Source organism: Chaetura pelagica, unplaced genomic scaffold, assembly GCF_000747805.2.
Source record: "Chaetura pelagica isolate M959 unplaced genomic scaffold, ChaPel_1.0 scaffold356, whole genome shotgun sequence".
Taxonomy (NCBI): domain Eukaryota; kingdom Metazoa; phylum Chordata; class Aves; order Apodiformes; family Apodidae; genus Chaetura; species Chaetura pelagica.
The window spans coordinates 192680-208459 of NW_009953964.1; the positions used below are offsets into that span (position 1 = coordinate 192680).

A 15780-nucleotide genomic window follows, 5' to 3' on the forward strand; every position below is an offset into this window, starting at 1 on the left:
GCTGAAATTTATTTCAATTGTTTTTTTAACAGACCACGAGCACTTAAAACTTTTATAAACCACCATGTTCCCCCAGTCCTACTGAAATTAGGAAACATTTTGATATGAAAGCTAAAATGGTATTTAAAGAAAAGAGATAAGAAGTCTGTGGTTGTTCAGAAGCATTCTACTTAAATTATATTTAAAAGTGGAAGTGTAGGACAAACTTGAAGTGACAGCACATGTATCATCCCATACAAAGTCAGCTGTGCTCTTCATTTTGCATCAGAATGTTATTGGCAGTACCTCTCATGCCTGCTTGCCTGCCTGGGAAAGGCCTCCCTCATCCCTGTGACATAGGATTGTGTTTCAGAACTGATCTGGGATTTGTTGTGTCCTTTTTGTCAAGTTATGTTGTGACACTTTCAAGTTGTGCTTGCTAAGAAGCCTGTGATTATGCTTCTTTACGCAGGATACAGTCAAGACGACGGTGGCTGGTCTTCATTTGTGAGTATCAGGTTTAACAAAACCTACTCTCTGAATGGATGACTTCTGTAAGGTTGATCCTTTCTTGCATTATCTACTGTGGGCAGCACAGGTGGAGCGAGCAATGGCAGAAGGTGTTAGGTTGAGGAGAAAGAAGCAGGAGCACGAGTGATGTCAGTAGCTGCATACAAACTTCACTGAGAAAACGGTCCCCTGCAGTAGCGCAAGGCAGAGCTTCAAAACGGCAGCCCTGCACCACTGCCTCAAGTAGGAGCCTATGACCAGCTCTCCACAGACCCTTAGCTGAATGTTATATACCTATTTCAAGCTCTGAAAGAATTGGCTAGTACAGGAAACACTGCTACGTTATTCAATGGCAAATTCTTGCCATTTTATTCTCTACACGTAATGTGTTGAAGAATCTAATTTTTTTTGCAGCCAACTAGACTGCAAAAGTGCCTTTTGCCTTTTGGCACAGGAAATACCTTGGTCAGCAGCATTAGATGAAGCACACACGACTCAGCTGGCTACAAGAATGAGATGACTGATGCACAGTTTGGGCTTATGAAGATCTCTTACACTCACCAGTGCCAATGTTTTGGGTTTTTTTACAAAAAATGGAGAGGCATTTTTAAAAATAACTTGCTTCTAAGTTTGCAGGAGATTTGCTGCCATTTTAGAGTACAACAGGTAAAAGTAATCACCTGTTGCTGACATAGAGCACCTGGGCCTTGGCAGATTGCACAGGTGTGTGCAAGAACCACTGCTGTATTTTCACTGTGGTCTTACTAAATCCTGCAGGTTGTATGAAGCTGCTTGGTTCTGGTGAGTGGAGAGCACAAAATAACCCATATAAAAGACCTCACTTTTTGCTGAAGCATTTTAAAATAGTTGAATCACAGGCTGTGAAGTACATGCTATTAAGAAAGAACATCAACAGACATCAGCTGCTGCTCCAAAGTGTTTCTAGGAAGCAGTGAATTGTTGCCTTTGCCTGAAGTAAAACAAAGACACTGCATTTCAGTAAGCTATCACCTTATCTTGACCTCCCACTGCAGTTACTGTTATAAAATAGTGGTTTCCTTTCTGAAGCTGTTGTTTCTGAGTGCTGTAACCATTAATAAAATCTCTTCCTTTCACCATTTTATTTCAACAGTGTTTTTTTTTACTCAAACTTATTTTAAAAGCTCAATATCCTCCAGAGTGTAAAATACTGCAGTGAAAGGCCATGAGGAAATTGCACTGAATTGTTGAGTATCCTGTTACAGCATCCATCTTCTATGTAAATTTGACAGGATGATGATGATGACTACGAAAGCCCTGATGATGACCAGGAAAAGGAAGATGAGGCTGACTATGAATCACCAACGGAAGAACCTGAGGAAGCAGAACATGACAGTGATGGCTATGAGCCACCTCCAACCAATAACGATGAGGCACACCACAATGTCATATTTCCTGCCAAGTCACTTGCAAACAACACAGATTATATAGGTAACTACTAAAAATCAGGTGTTACCAATAATTTGCAAACAATGTTTTCACACGTTATCAACCACATTCTAGGTGGCTGCTGATATAGAAGGTTTTTCCTTGAAATCAACAATGTACTTAATGTAAGATTTATTGACAAACTGACAGCATGTTGGTGGCTTTATGACTTTTAAAGCTAAATTTTCTACTTCAGACAAGCTCTGCTGGATCAACTATTAGTTTTGTGTGATTAATAAATTATTTGAACTTTGGCTTGAAGGTGAAGCTAAACATATGTACATATTGTATTAGCTTTAGTAGTGCTACCTTGAACAGAGCAACTTGTCATAACAGTGGCAAAAGCTCTAATGAAAACTGGGAAAAGACAGAGATCAACTTTGTCTGTCATTTTTCTTTATGTCTGGTTCTTTAGCAGCCTGAAGTTGTGGAGTCAAGTACAGGAGCATAAATCTGCCAGTTAGACTGGCTGGTGTTTCACACCATCACTGCAGTGTGGGCCAACAGAGGAGCAGATGGAGCCACCCCTCCACCAGAGGGACACACAGGCTTCTAACTCCCAACACATCGATCATAAAGCAACTGTCCACTACACACCAAACCAATGTATTTATGACATATTAAATTATGCAGGGTATTGCAAGGGCCCTTTTTCATAAAGATCTAATGAGAATAAAACAACCAAGCAGTTGTTCATTTGGGGAATTCTGCTTTCTTTAGACAGACCTCCAACAAACAGATCATCACACCAGCCTCCAGTACCACCCCAGCGACCTGGCCCGTCCCCAGTACCAGCCTCGTTTGGGGCAAGAGCTGCTTCTGTATGTTTCTTTTTTAATATTTCACCTATTTCCCCTGCCAGTACTTTCGTAGAAGTCCATGTGTAAAGCCATTTTCTTTCAGATAATGAACATAGAGGAAAAATTTCACCCATCAAAACAGATTTGAGCTGTGTTACAGGGTGGTCATTTGTTCATGGAACAATTAAATGGCAGTGGAAAAATATATTAAATTACTTCGTACTATTTGGCTGTTTCTTACACTGGAAATTTGTACCCACTTGTGAATGGGTACATATAAAAGTATAAATATAAATATATAAATTGTAGATTTCTAATAGATACCTCTTCATTTCTTCAGTGATATTTGTAAAGAGAAAAAAAGGCTAACTCTTCACAAGCTATACTCTAGCAATTGTCTAATTGAATTAACAGCACATAAAGATATGAGGGACTGTATAAGGTGAACTTGATGATCCAGATTTTTTTTCCTTTTTGTGGGTACTGCCAATACTTCCAAACTGAAGGCTATTGTGCTGTTTACAACTGGCACTACAGGTTCACTGTATGCCAGAACAGATTTACATTACACCTACTTGTGCACACAAGTAAAGGTCATTTTAGGATGTGATAAAGGGACTTTTAGTCTGTCCAATGTTATAATTCGTATATATAAACCACACAGGACTCAGGTATCCTGAGTTCTCAAGGCTGCTGTTCTCTTTTTAAGAATTATTGTTTGTTTTTTTTTAAATAAGAATGAACATTGGAAGGTATCTCGCTGGAGAAATCTGGGTTTAGATGCAAATGTATTTTGCTGCTTTTGACAACAAGATGCTGCTTGAGTCCAGCTCTCCCAGTAACAAACAACAGTCCATTCTCCCTGTGCCTCAGTCAGCAAAACAGACTTAATGCATATTTATTAACTTCAGATTGACATCCACTCATTTCAATACCAGTTTTCAAAACTAACACCTGTTGCACTGAAGGGGTAAAGGTACATCAGCACTGTTGAAACTCTGTTTCTTTCCTTTGACAATACTCATGGTCTCCTTAAAATCAACATCCCACTAGGGTATTCCTTGTGAGATGAAGCAGATGGAGGCAATTATGCATCTAAAAAACCCCATCTATGTGGGTCATTCTATAGGAGCATTAATGGCTCCTAACCTTCCTGCATTGAGTAATTCCTCATGCTGTACCAGAGCAAAGACTGGTAGATGTGATGTGGGGGTTAATACACTAAACTCAAAACAGAAATGTGAAGACACAGTTTAACCACATGTACAATTTTTGCTTTAGCTGCCAGCTTTTCCTCCTCCACCAAGCAACAACGATTTGAGCAGAGACAGAAATACCAAGCCTTTGAAACGTGAGTGCAGCTGGTTTTCTCTTTGTAAAGCTTTTCCCACAGTCTATAGAGCACTTCACTTTTGCCTGTATGTTCTCAGTTCCACTGTCTACTATGTATACAGAAGTATCTCTTGTTCTAAGCAGTAACACCAGTTCGTGGCTATGTAAAATAAAGACATACTGACCTAGAGTAGCACATTATCTCACACACCTTTTGTGTTTAGCCCCAGCTCCTTCTATAGACAGAAGCACAAAACCCTCACTGGATCGTCTTGCTCCACCATTTGAAAGAGAAAGCCCAGTATCAGGTCAGTATTTGCTTAAGCCAATATCAGTGGTGGGGTTTTCTTAGTTATTCAAAATTGTCAGTTTGAACATAATTGATGCAAAACAACAAGGCTCAACCAAGCACACTATAATCCAGTCACATACAAGGTGATCTGTTTATGAATAAACAATGTGAGCAGTACTTAAAAGTGAGAGAATCTGTATCTAGAAAGTAGCAACCCTAGCTCAGCACTAGTTGAACAGAAAGCCAGTATGAGATCCCTGTGCAACAAAGGTTGGCTATAATACTTAAGAATGTACAAGGCAGTATTTAGTAAGTTAAAATAGGAAATACCTTTTTCATACAAACCTAATGAAACTGCATACATATGTAATTTGGCATCCAGACTTAAATGAATGCTCAGAACTGAAAAAAAAACACAGAAAAAAAAGTCCTCTGCTTCTCTGAAAACAATATTTTGAAAAAAAAATTCAAAGTGACTAATCTATGATCTTTATTTATTATGAATTTCATCTGTTAAATAATAGCATAAAAGTACCCAATAATTCAAAGGTGAACTATAACAAATATTATTGTAAAACATGCCACTTGGAAAATGTTTAATTTTCCTTTCATAAGAGATATGGAAATTTTACCATCTCTTGCAAAATATTTTGTTGCCTGGTATCTGACAGACTCTGCAAGATTCACTTTCAATGATATTAAAAACTTGTTTGTTTCATAGAAAGTTTAATTAATTATTGTAACTTTCATTTTTTCTAAATATAACCTTTTACTACTTTCAGGGAGGAAGCCAAGCTTTCCTGAAAAGGTAAAGTCTTTTTTGTATGATGCTGCTTTTTTTTTCCCCCAACTATTTTGAGACACACATTCTCTTAACTATTGCTTGTTGTTTTACAGCCTCTGACTGCACAGCTAAGGTAAGAGTTCTGCCTCTGGCAATGAGACTCTTGATGCCAGTATTTCCCAGTTATTTCTTATGAAGCAGCTTTGTGCCTTCATTCCATCATGTTGCTGCTTCTTTAGGTCTCTGGGGGAACAGCTGGCAATGATGCCAAAACCTCCTGTCCCACCAAGTGACAGATATGAAAGAGGCAATCCACCTCCTCTAAGGAAGCCAACTCCTGTAAAGTAAGTGTAATAAAGGATGTAAGTAATAAAGGATTAAATTAATTTAACAAAAACATGGATAAGCAGCACAGGACAGTATAATTTCCTGCCACTGCATGCCAGCAGGGCCTGCAGATGTTGCAGCTTTGCTGTATGAATATGCATGGCTGTGGGGTAAGCTACAGAGAAGTGCCAATGCAGAAAAAGCTCCCTCCCCAGTCACAGCTGAAACAGCCATTGTGTAGGGCCCGACTCACTTCCAAGTTGCACAAAAAAAAAGATACGATCCATGCTTTTTCTACAAGATCAAGTTCTTGCTCGAGGGAACATTCCTTCCTGAGTTCTATTGTGTTTTTTTTTAATTTATCTTTTTTTTTTTTTTAGGATGTTAGAAAAAGAAAGCTTTCCTTTCCTACCATTGATTTTACTAGCCTGCAAAACTCCTTCTTACTAGCAGGCAGCATTCTCTAGCAGAACTGGGTAACTAGCGTTTTCTAGCTAAGCTGTGGGCTGAACAGTGTGACTGATCTTCAAACAAAACAATTGATACCTGCTAATCAGTCAGGATCATTTACCAGAGAAACAAAGACTGGAAGGCTCATCACATGCTCCATTTCTAAATACTATAATGAGTTCAAGACTTGAAATCTAATGTTTCATGATTGTAAAAGTTGTTTTAAGCTCTAATCAATTAACCAGACACTTTCCTTGTTCCTAGAATCAAAGACTAGCTTAACAGTTATGGATGAAAATTTATGAGGAAAAAAAAATGTTTCTGCATTAATTGAGTCTGTAAAACTTACTAAAAATTCACATCTTAGTTGAAAATATGACCTAATACACACAAAGTAAATGAGTAATATTCCACCTATGATTTATGTTTTGTTTTCTTTGTTTCATTTCAGGCAGGGTTGGCCACCACACAAGAAAAATGAAGTAAGTATAGTCTCAAAGCAAATATTTAAAAATATAGGGACAACAATAAAATTAAGTACATGTAAAAGTTAATAATTCTGGAAGAGGTAAATTCATTTATTTTATTAGTTATAATGAATGCTCATGGCTCTTACATTGGGAATAGTTGCTTTTCCTCAGTTTGCTCCTTGTTATCTTAGATAACACGGGAATAGTTGCTTTTCTATGTCAACCTCAGTTTGCTCCTTGTTATCTTAGATAACATGAAGAATAAGGTTAGAAACTTTTTAATGACATGGGAGAAGTGATTTTGCTTACACTAGGATTTAGTTTTTTGCAGCTTAAGCTGACGTAGAGGATGTCACTTTTGGAACACTGAAAGCCTCCATTTACTGAAGGAATGAGGAAAGCTTGTATCTCCTGAGAGTTTCTGACTATTTTGGGTCAAGATCCTTTATGGGACATTTACCTCACAGCTTGTTTGTAAATAATATCTGCACCTTAACACAAGAACTTTAGAAATTATTTGGTGTTGTGTGACAAAAACCCCAGCATTTTAGATTAAATTAACAGTACAGATACCAGAATCCTTGTTTACTCAAAAATCACCAACTTCCAGGTTTCTGTTTAGTAAAATCTTCCTAAGAACTGTGCTATAATATGTTGCTAATGTATTTTATTTTTTTTGGTTTCCCAGGAAGAAGAAGACAGTAAGTACTTCTACAGTGATTTTTAAAACTTACAGTTCTTCTTTGTCTTTGTTCTAAAAAAGGGAAAGAATAAAAATGATCACAGAGTTGTTTCTTTAGAGTAATTTCAAAAAGTAAGATGGTGCTTTTGCAGGTTGTTGAATACTTATAAAGTACCTCATGTAGATTTATATATCAAAGCTGCAAAACACAGGAAATCAGTATCTAGTAGCTTCCTTCAGACAGCCAGTCACAAGACAACTCATTTGCTTCTTTTGAAACACATGACATTTTAGAGGTTTGTGATCTGGATACAACATCAAACATCTAAGCATGCAAACCTGGAATTCACCCAATTTTCAATAAAATGTTCAGTCAAACCCTGCTGGTACTGTTGCTACTCTAATAAACATAAGCAGATCTTTTTCATGTAATAGTAGTATTTATAAATTACTTCATAATCCTGGTTCCTAAAATTAAGTTAGTAAAGTGGCACCACAACAGAAGCAGAATATTTGACCAAGTCTCTACAAATTATCACTACCTCTAATACTCCATCCAGAACAGGGCAAACTGGGCTCTGCAGAGCACAGTTAACCTGTTCCCCTCTCAGCAGGACCTGAGGTCTGAGGGCAGTGCAGAAAGAAAGAAAAAATATATTGATATGCTGTTTTTTATGATGATGAGAGAAATCTCACAAAGGAACGAAGTTCAAAACAGAAACCTCGAATCCACTATTTAGAGAACAAATGGTTATGCACCACCTCAGCTCTACTGCAGTCAAGATGTCTGAACTGTGGCTTTTCCAAAACAGAAGTTAGAAAATGTAAATGCTTCTCAAGCCTGCTCCAGTTTATTTTTAATTCTAATACTTAATCCTAAATTCTTAATTGACCATATGAGCTTACAATCTGTAATGAACATATCAAGGACTTTCTATACAATTATTTACTCCATATTTTTAATCTAATTAAGCAGCAGTAAAGTGACAGCATTTCTTCATTCTACCTCCTATAAGAATGACTCACATAAGTGATGTTTCCTTCTCTTCCTCTCCACAGCTGTACCCCAAAGATCAGTGCCACAACTATCTTTGCCTCCATACAGCTCCAATACATTCCCATCCAAATCTGTCAAGCCTCCACCTAAGCCAGGATGCAACAGTATGCCTGGTGCAGAAAGGTTTGTTTCACCCATTATTGTATCATTCCTTTTGCACCCTAATCTCTTTGCAATTTAGCAAATCATAGTATGTATCTGGCTATTGGATTCTCAAGCAAACACAAGAAAACTGCTTTAAGTAGAGCTGTGGATATGAGCTCTGTGCCACTGTCAGCTCACAGAATCCCATAAAAAGTTGGCAGGGACCTCTGGACATCATCTAGTCCAACATCCCTGCTCAAGCAGGGCCACTTAAGAGTCAGTTGCCCAGCATCATCTCCAGATGGCTTTTGAATACCTCCAAGAATGGAGATTTCTCAACCTTTCTTGGCAACATGTTCCACTGCAGTGCTCACTTGCCCTCACATTAAAAACGTCTTTCCTGATGTTCAGAGAGAACCTTCTGTGTTTCAGTTTGTGCCCACTGCCTCTGGTCCTGTCACTGGGCACCACTGCAAAGAGCCTGGCTCCCCCTGACGTATATGCATTAATAAGATCCCTCTAAGATCTCGTTTCCAGGCTAAACAGTCTCAGCTCCCTCAGACGTTCCTTGTGAGATTCTCAGTCACTGGAATCTTTCCAATAGCTTGACATCCATAGTCATTCAATGATGATAAATTGCCTTTTTCATCAACAATGTTATAGAAGACACAAGAACAATTACTTTATAGGTGGAACCCCACAGAAACATCTAGCAAGCTGTTGCCTGTGCTTCCTGTTTAGGGGAATAAAGGAATCACCCCCTGTGAAAATCCAACAAGCTGAAGCAGTTTTCTGCACTGATCCTGATATAGAAGTCTTGGTGCCCATTACTGGTTCCCTCTACCTTATTCCCAGATACTGAGCTTCAAGTAAACTTAATGGTGGATCTACCTACATAAAAAGAAGAAAAACAGAAAAGGCTATCCTCATGCTGCATAGGTCTCAGGAGGATTTCACATTCTGTAAAACAGGCACATAGTCCAGATCAGTTCTTTAGAGCACAGAAATATCTTACTGATACTGACTACTTTTTTTGGTTGTTTTTTTAACAGTGCCAGAAACCTGTGTCCAACTGGCTCGTTACCCCCCCGCCTGCATCTCGGTTTGTACCCCGTGTTCCTGCATTTCTTATTCAAAAAATTACTGAAGGTTGAAAGGTGGTTTCAGTGCCTTTTGGGGGTGTGTTTGTTTGTTTTTCCTATGTATGTTTCTGATTGGATTGTGAACAGAAAACCACCAAGTTCCCGACAGGCATCTTAGTAACTTACTCAGCCTGAATCTAAGGTTTGGGATTTTTGTCCATGAAGTCTGGGCTTACTGCTTAGTTAAACCATTGTCAAAACTTCATTTAGGCCTCTCTTTCAACACAGCACCACTGCCTGCAAGTCACTGTGGAAGGAAGAAAACCCCTTCCATGTGAAATATGCTGCATATTTATCTTGTAATTAAAACAAACAAACAAACAAAAAAGGGATGATGAGAAATCCATTTCTTTGCAAATAACTTTTTACACGTGGTAACAGCTGCCAATGTCTTAGAGTGATATGTTTTAGTTTCCACATGCTAAGAACGCAAGAAATGCAAAGGGACGTTACTTCTGACTGCCTCTAAACAAGCCAGAAATACTCTCAATTGAGTAATTGTGGCACAGAAGCTAAAAAGATGTAACATCTATTTCAAGCTGATCTGATTTTAAGGAAACCTGAACTGGCAGAGTTCAACTAAGGCCCCTTTGCACCAAGGATGAATTTCTGTAAAGAGCCTGCATATCATGTAGTAGCCTAACTTGGATTTCAAATAAATTAAAAACATCTGAGTATCAGACTGATGTAAATTCTTCATGCATCATAAAAATCAAGATTATACACTCTCTATGCACCCCACAGATTAAATTATTTTCCTGGTTTTAAGATTTTTTTTTCTACTTTCATGTCTTTAAAGGCAACAACAGCAGATCTCCTTCTAGGGGCACACCTGACCTAAGGCCTCCACTGCCAATCCCCAGCAGACAGACTGCTCACCAAACAAACACAGAGGAGGATGAGGTACAAAGCATTACAAGTATTAACCATAACTGGTAAACACAGAACAGTTTCTGATTTCAAGAGAGAACATTTTTCAAAGTTGCTTTTCTAGTTAATAGTCACTGTCAGGATGTTAGTAGGTGCTTTCAGTTTTCTTTCCTGTGTCAAACCTTAGTAGCTTGTTTTGTCCTCACCAAGGAAAAAAATAGCCATAAAACCCAGTAGAACAAAAGAATAAAAATATTTTTTTTTGCTGGATTACTTGCTTTGCACAAATGCCTTCAACTAGCATTGCATATTCAGTTCTCCTTCCACAAAACCTTGGTGAGTAAAGAATTCATACCCCTTAATTGTATTTTTGTTTCACATTTCTTTAAATTTGACAAGTTTAAAGCAAACCTCTCCTGGTGATAATATTGCTGGGCAACTATATATGGTATGTTCACAGAAAGTCTGCATTGTTGTCTCACATGGTAGTTAAAAAAAAAAAACAAACACCAAAATAATAATTAAAAAAACCTACCTGAAAACAAGATATTAAAAAAAAACCCAATAAAACAAACAACAACAATGAAAACAAACAAAAGCAGAGAAATTAAGGCACGGGATGCTGGTATCTCAGGCAGACAAAAGAGAAAATATCTCCTAAAATCCATCTTTTCCTGAAAATTTTTAGCTAGCTGTGTAATATTTTCAAATTTATCAAAGTGAGCAAATAATTTTAAAATCATTTAATGCCACTTACCATACAGCAATGTATACTAGTATTATCCCTGAAGCTGATAACTTCAGAGAAACTGCACACAAACCCAAATATCCCAGACATTCAAATTTCTCTCTACTTGCATGTTGTTAAGACCACAAGCTAATTAATTGACAGCTGACTTTGGCCTTTATTCTCCCTCTGAAAACCACAGGACTCACTAAATGATGAATGGTACGTGGCTTATGTTACTCGGCCAGAAGCAGAAGCAGCTCTTCGAAAAATAAACAAGGTAATCTAGTCCTTGGTGGGTCTCACCATCTCCTAGCCAGCTGTCCTTGCAGTCATATGGGAAGAGTGAAGGTAATAACACGGGAAGGTTATAGCCCTAAGATGGATACATAGAGTGTGAGGTTCACCTGGAATGTCTTTACCCACACAGAAGTTACGTATCTAGTCTAAACCAGCCATGAAGGCTGATGTTTTCTATACTCCAAGAGGACAAATTAAGCGTTTCCAGAAAGCAACTTCACTTCTCTTTGGAAGAGTGACTTGTTCTCTGAAAATAGTTCTCTGTTACCAGTGAGGAATTTGCTGCAAATTTCAGGTTTTAGATAGCTTGAATTTGATCAGATGAATCCCAACATTTTCTAGGCCATATTTACCAGGAAACTTAAGTACTGATTAAAACACATGAAGACCGGGCTTAACTGTTCGTGTAGAGATGACCCAAATTGTATCCCATAACTGCAGAAAATCTGTGTACTCTACAATGCTTCACAGCACACACAATGAGCTGAAGATGACACATACAGCATTTCAGTGACTTGTGCTGCTATCCAGCTTATGGTGTCACATTCAATGCATTTAAGAAAGGGTGTTCCAGTGGAAGACTTGTTAAAACAGACCCAAATTGAAGAAATGCAGAAAGAGTAACAAGATACAATCTCTGCCAAAATGACACAGACACTATCTTATTTTAGGCTGTTTCTAAATACTTCACATAGGAACCCTGATTGGCACCTAGCAGAAAAGTACTTTTCTGGCTAAAGTGCCATGAGGTTTGCCCTTCGATATTTTCTTTTCTCCTTTAATGGAATCTCTCCCTCATAGAACACTATTCTTCACTTCCCTAAAAATCTGCTTTTATATCAGATAGAAAGTTTTAAGTAGCAGATAGAAAGATAAAATATTTGAGAAAGGACTTAAGCTTTTAAACAGTGAAGTTCCTCTTACCAGAAGAAAGATATTTCAGAAAGAAAAAACATCTAAACATCTGAGTGTTATGCTGATCAAAAACAGAAGAGATACTTATTTGTAATCTTTCATTTTTTCATCTTTCAGGATGGAACCTTCTTAGTAAGAGACAGCTCAAGAAAAACTGCTACTCACCCGTATGTACTGATGGTGCTGTACAGAGATAAAGTGTACAACATCCAGATTCGTTACCAGGAGCAAAATCACTTGTATTTGTTAGGAACTGGGTTAAAAGGAAAAGAGGTACTGTATCTTTTTCACTCTGTTTCCCTTCACCTTCAGGTATCTCCTGTCTTGTTCCTAAATGTCAGGCAAGGTAACTTGGCAGCTGTTGTACTTCATTGGAATTCTGCTTATTGTTTTAGAGTTAATCCTTTTAGAGCACACTACTGCTGGAAGGAAAATCAGATTCTCCTGTTTACACTCAGGGAATGAAGGGACAACCCTAGAATTCAGCTGCTAGAAATCCCTGATTAAGGAATATTTGTTTACCACTAAGATACCAGATAAGGGAAATATACAGTTGAGAATAAATCCATATCTGCCAACTATGCTGCTTTGCTCCCAGATTGCTGGTTTACTTCCACCTTTGTTGGGTTTACTGGCACCAGACAGACTGGTCAGCACATGTACTGCAGTTGTGATTTGAGACAGAAGTCTCTGAATTCATAAGTCAAATTTTTTAACTTTCAAGTGTGATTATCTTATCAACCACAGTGACAACATAATGTATTAAACAGGCCAAGAATGCTTAAATTAATTATACAGCATTGCACCAGGTTGTACACACTAGATTAACACTTACCAAGCTACCAACTATGGCAGAAATGAAAACAGATGATCTCAGAGTATTTACTAGACCTTGTAAGACTGCTAAATATTTAGTTATTAAAAACAATATTTTGGTTTTATCCATTTCTAATAGTTCTGATATATTTGTCATAGCCTTCTCATTTTTTTTCATCCCACAGGATTTTTCTTCTGTATCAGATATCATTGATTACTTCCAAAGAACACCTCTTCTTCTGATTGATGGAAAAGACAGAGGTTCAAGAAACCAGTGCATGTTAAAATATGCTGCGGGACATATTTAAATGAGACCTTAATGATGATCATATATAGAATTGAAACCTAATGAATTTTGTAAACTTCAGGATATTTCCTTTTTCAGAAAACTAAAATAATGAAGTCATTAAAAATCCTTCTCATTTTAAGAAAAAAAGGACAATGTTATTTTTAAACTATGCTTTAAATGCAGCACTCTATAAATCTGATTTTCCTACAATGTGTTTATTACTGTCCACCAATCACACAGTACATGAGAATTTTTTATCTTCCAACATATGTGTATCTTCTTGAGATTATTTCCATAACAATCAGAGGACCAAGAAATAAACAGCAAGACAAGTATCTGCTTTCATAGGAGAAAGAAAAAAGTAAGCTACTTTTCAGACCAGGACTGCAGCAGCGATGATGTCATAAGTTAAGGAGCAAAGAGAAGACAATAACAGTGAGGGTTTTTTTCCAGCTACCTACTTGCCAATAAATCTCACTATGACCACTTCTATGAAAAGTCTACGACTCCAACCTGGATCCTGAAGACATCTACGTCTCCACAACACCAAGAAAACCCCAACCCTGGACATGGAGCTGCCTGTGTCTGTGTTGGTCAAGTGATGAAACTGCCTTTGTTCACAGTTTTCTAGAAAAATAAAATGCCTACAGATATCATGTTCTCTCTGCCATACCCTTGATGATCCACTGATGGCCTGTATTAGCCCACAGATTGGAACGACGTATCTCCTATGATCCTCCAACCTCAGTCAGAAACAGACTTTTCTCCCTTCACACAGATCTTGCTTAAGCTGTGTCCTTCTGACTCTAAATTAAGGAACTATTTTTTATAGATGACACTTAAACAAGATCTTCATCAGGTGATTATTAAACAGCAGAACACAGCAAATCTCTTAGAAAGCAGAGAGACGCTAACAGGCAAAACTTAGTTCCTCTTCTGGAACTACTTTCTGGTTTTAATGTATTTTTTTCAAGAAAAAAACAACAAAACAGAAACATTCTCAGTTCCAAAATATAAGGTGCAACTAAGGGCCACTGAAACATATTATATCAATATTTTTTCCCTCTCTTTTGTAAAGTGGGATTTATCTAACTCTTTGCCTTGGTTTTCTAGTAACCTTTGTTTTCAGACAAGACCATGGTTTGGTAATTATGTTAGATTCTTTTTCTGTCCTTTAAAGCCATTTTTATGTGTATCACTTGAAACACTTGAAACTAAATTTAAGGCAGAAAAACACCTTCCATGTAATCTGTACAGCTTCTCAGAGAAGACAATCAGATTTCATAAACAGTTTTACTTCAAATATATATCTTCTGTAAATGTTCTCTTCCTTTCTCATGTTTAGCTAGGAGCTGGACTTCAGAGTTAGTGCATTTCGTTTCCATGCAACTATGAGTAAAAAAAAACAAGAAAAAGAATAATAATAAAAACCAAAAATACAACTTAAAAAAACTCTTCAGCTGAGAAAACCTGTTTCTAGCCAACTATTTTTTAAAAGCTAATTATTAATCTTGTGAAATAAGAGTCAGTTATAATGTATGTTTTTTTAAAAAAAATGCTAAAATTAAGCAAAACATCCCTGGTATTGTCACTGATTCTGAGAGTTAGAGGCTGTAATTCTATTCCATTGCACTCCCTTGAAGAGTCTGATAACCCAGAAACACTTCCTATGGAACTATGGTTTATTTGGTTTTAATCATCTCATTAGTGAAAGAGAAATAAATTGTAAACAAGCACAACAAATTATAACACTGCATATGCTTTTCAGCAGAGTAAATCCTGATTTGATTATTCAGATAAATATATTTTGTATATGAATAAAACCACACTTCAACCTTCAAACATGTCCACAAGTAAAATATGATTGAAGATTAACTGTAATGAACTACATGAAAATACTGGCTTCTCAAATTCTGTGTCAAGAATGTTTCAGGACAGAGTACTGAGACCACTACCTCTTCCTTTTGTAGCTAGGTGCATTAGAAAGTCACTACAGAAACTAGAATGAAAGCACTTTTTGGATTTCCAGAAGTAATCTATTTTTGGCCCTCTTCCTCAGCAACATTCTTAGAATGAGGAAGGCAGATCAAACAGCAAGTTGCAGTTCCTTCTTTACTGGTTGTTTCTTACCCTGTTTTCCCAGGCACCACTGAGATAAGAGTGTACTCGTGAGAGACTCCAATGAATCTAAAATGTTTTGCTACTCTTCCAAAATCTCTTTGTTTAAAAAGAGACAACCACCTGTGAAAAACTTCATGCCCACTTTCCTGACATTTCTAGTTAATTATATCAATCTTTCCAGCCCTAGTGCTTTTAATTTGGGAAATTTGGGTTAAAAAAAACTCTCTCAAAATCAATAACCTACTGACAGCATTTTTCCACTCCCCGTTTTCAAGTTTAAAACAAAAATAGCCTAACTACAGGAAACCATACTATGATTTACAGTTCAAAATTAAGAAGTATTAATAGAATATGATGTATGAAAAC

The 15780-nt window shown here is 37.2% G+C and overlaps 1 protein-coding gene across 1 annotated transcript in view; it reads left to right on the forward strand.

Annotated features, from left to right (window-relative positions):
- Positions 1 to 13312, forward strand: part of LCP2 (lymphocyte cytosolic protein 2 (SH2 domain containing leukocyte protein of 76kDa)) — a 24627-nt gene extending 11315 nt beyond the window's left edge. The window contains exons 6-21 of the mRNA XM_010001936.1: positions 452 to 486; positions 1761 to 1959; positions 2677 to 2777; positions 4038 to 4107; positions 4313 to 4396; positions 5163 to 5188; positions 5278 to 5297; positions 5404 to 5508; positions 6393 to 6423; positions 7100 to 7112; positions 8153 to 8273; positions 9287 to 9336; positions 10176 to 10279; positions 11176 to 11253; positions 12306 to 12461; positions 13190 to 13312. Coding sequence (XP_010000238.1) covers positions 452 to 486; positions 1761 to 1959; positions 2677 to 2777; positions 4038 to 4107; positions 4313 to 4396; positions 5163 to 5188; positions 5278 to 5297; positions 5404 to 5508; positions 6393 to 6423; positions 7100 to 7112; positions 8153 to 8273; positions 9287 to 9336; positions 10176 to 10279; positions 11176 to 11253; positions 12306 to 12461; positions 13190 to 13312 — 1316 coding nt within the window. The remainder of the gene's footprint in view (positions 1 to 451; positions 487 to 1760; positions 1960 to 2676; positions 2778 to 4037; positions 4108 to 4312; positions 4397 to 5162; positions 5189 to 5277; positions 5298 to 5403; positions 5509 to 6392; positions 6424 to 7099; positions 7113 to 8152; positions 8274 to 9286; positions 9337 to 10175; positions 10280 to 11175; positions 11254 to 12305; positions 12462 to 13189) is intronic.
- Positions 13313 to 15780: the final 2468 nt, after the last annotated feature.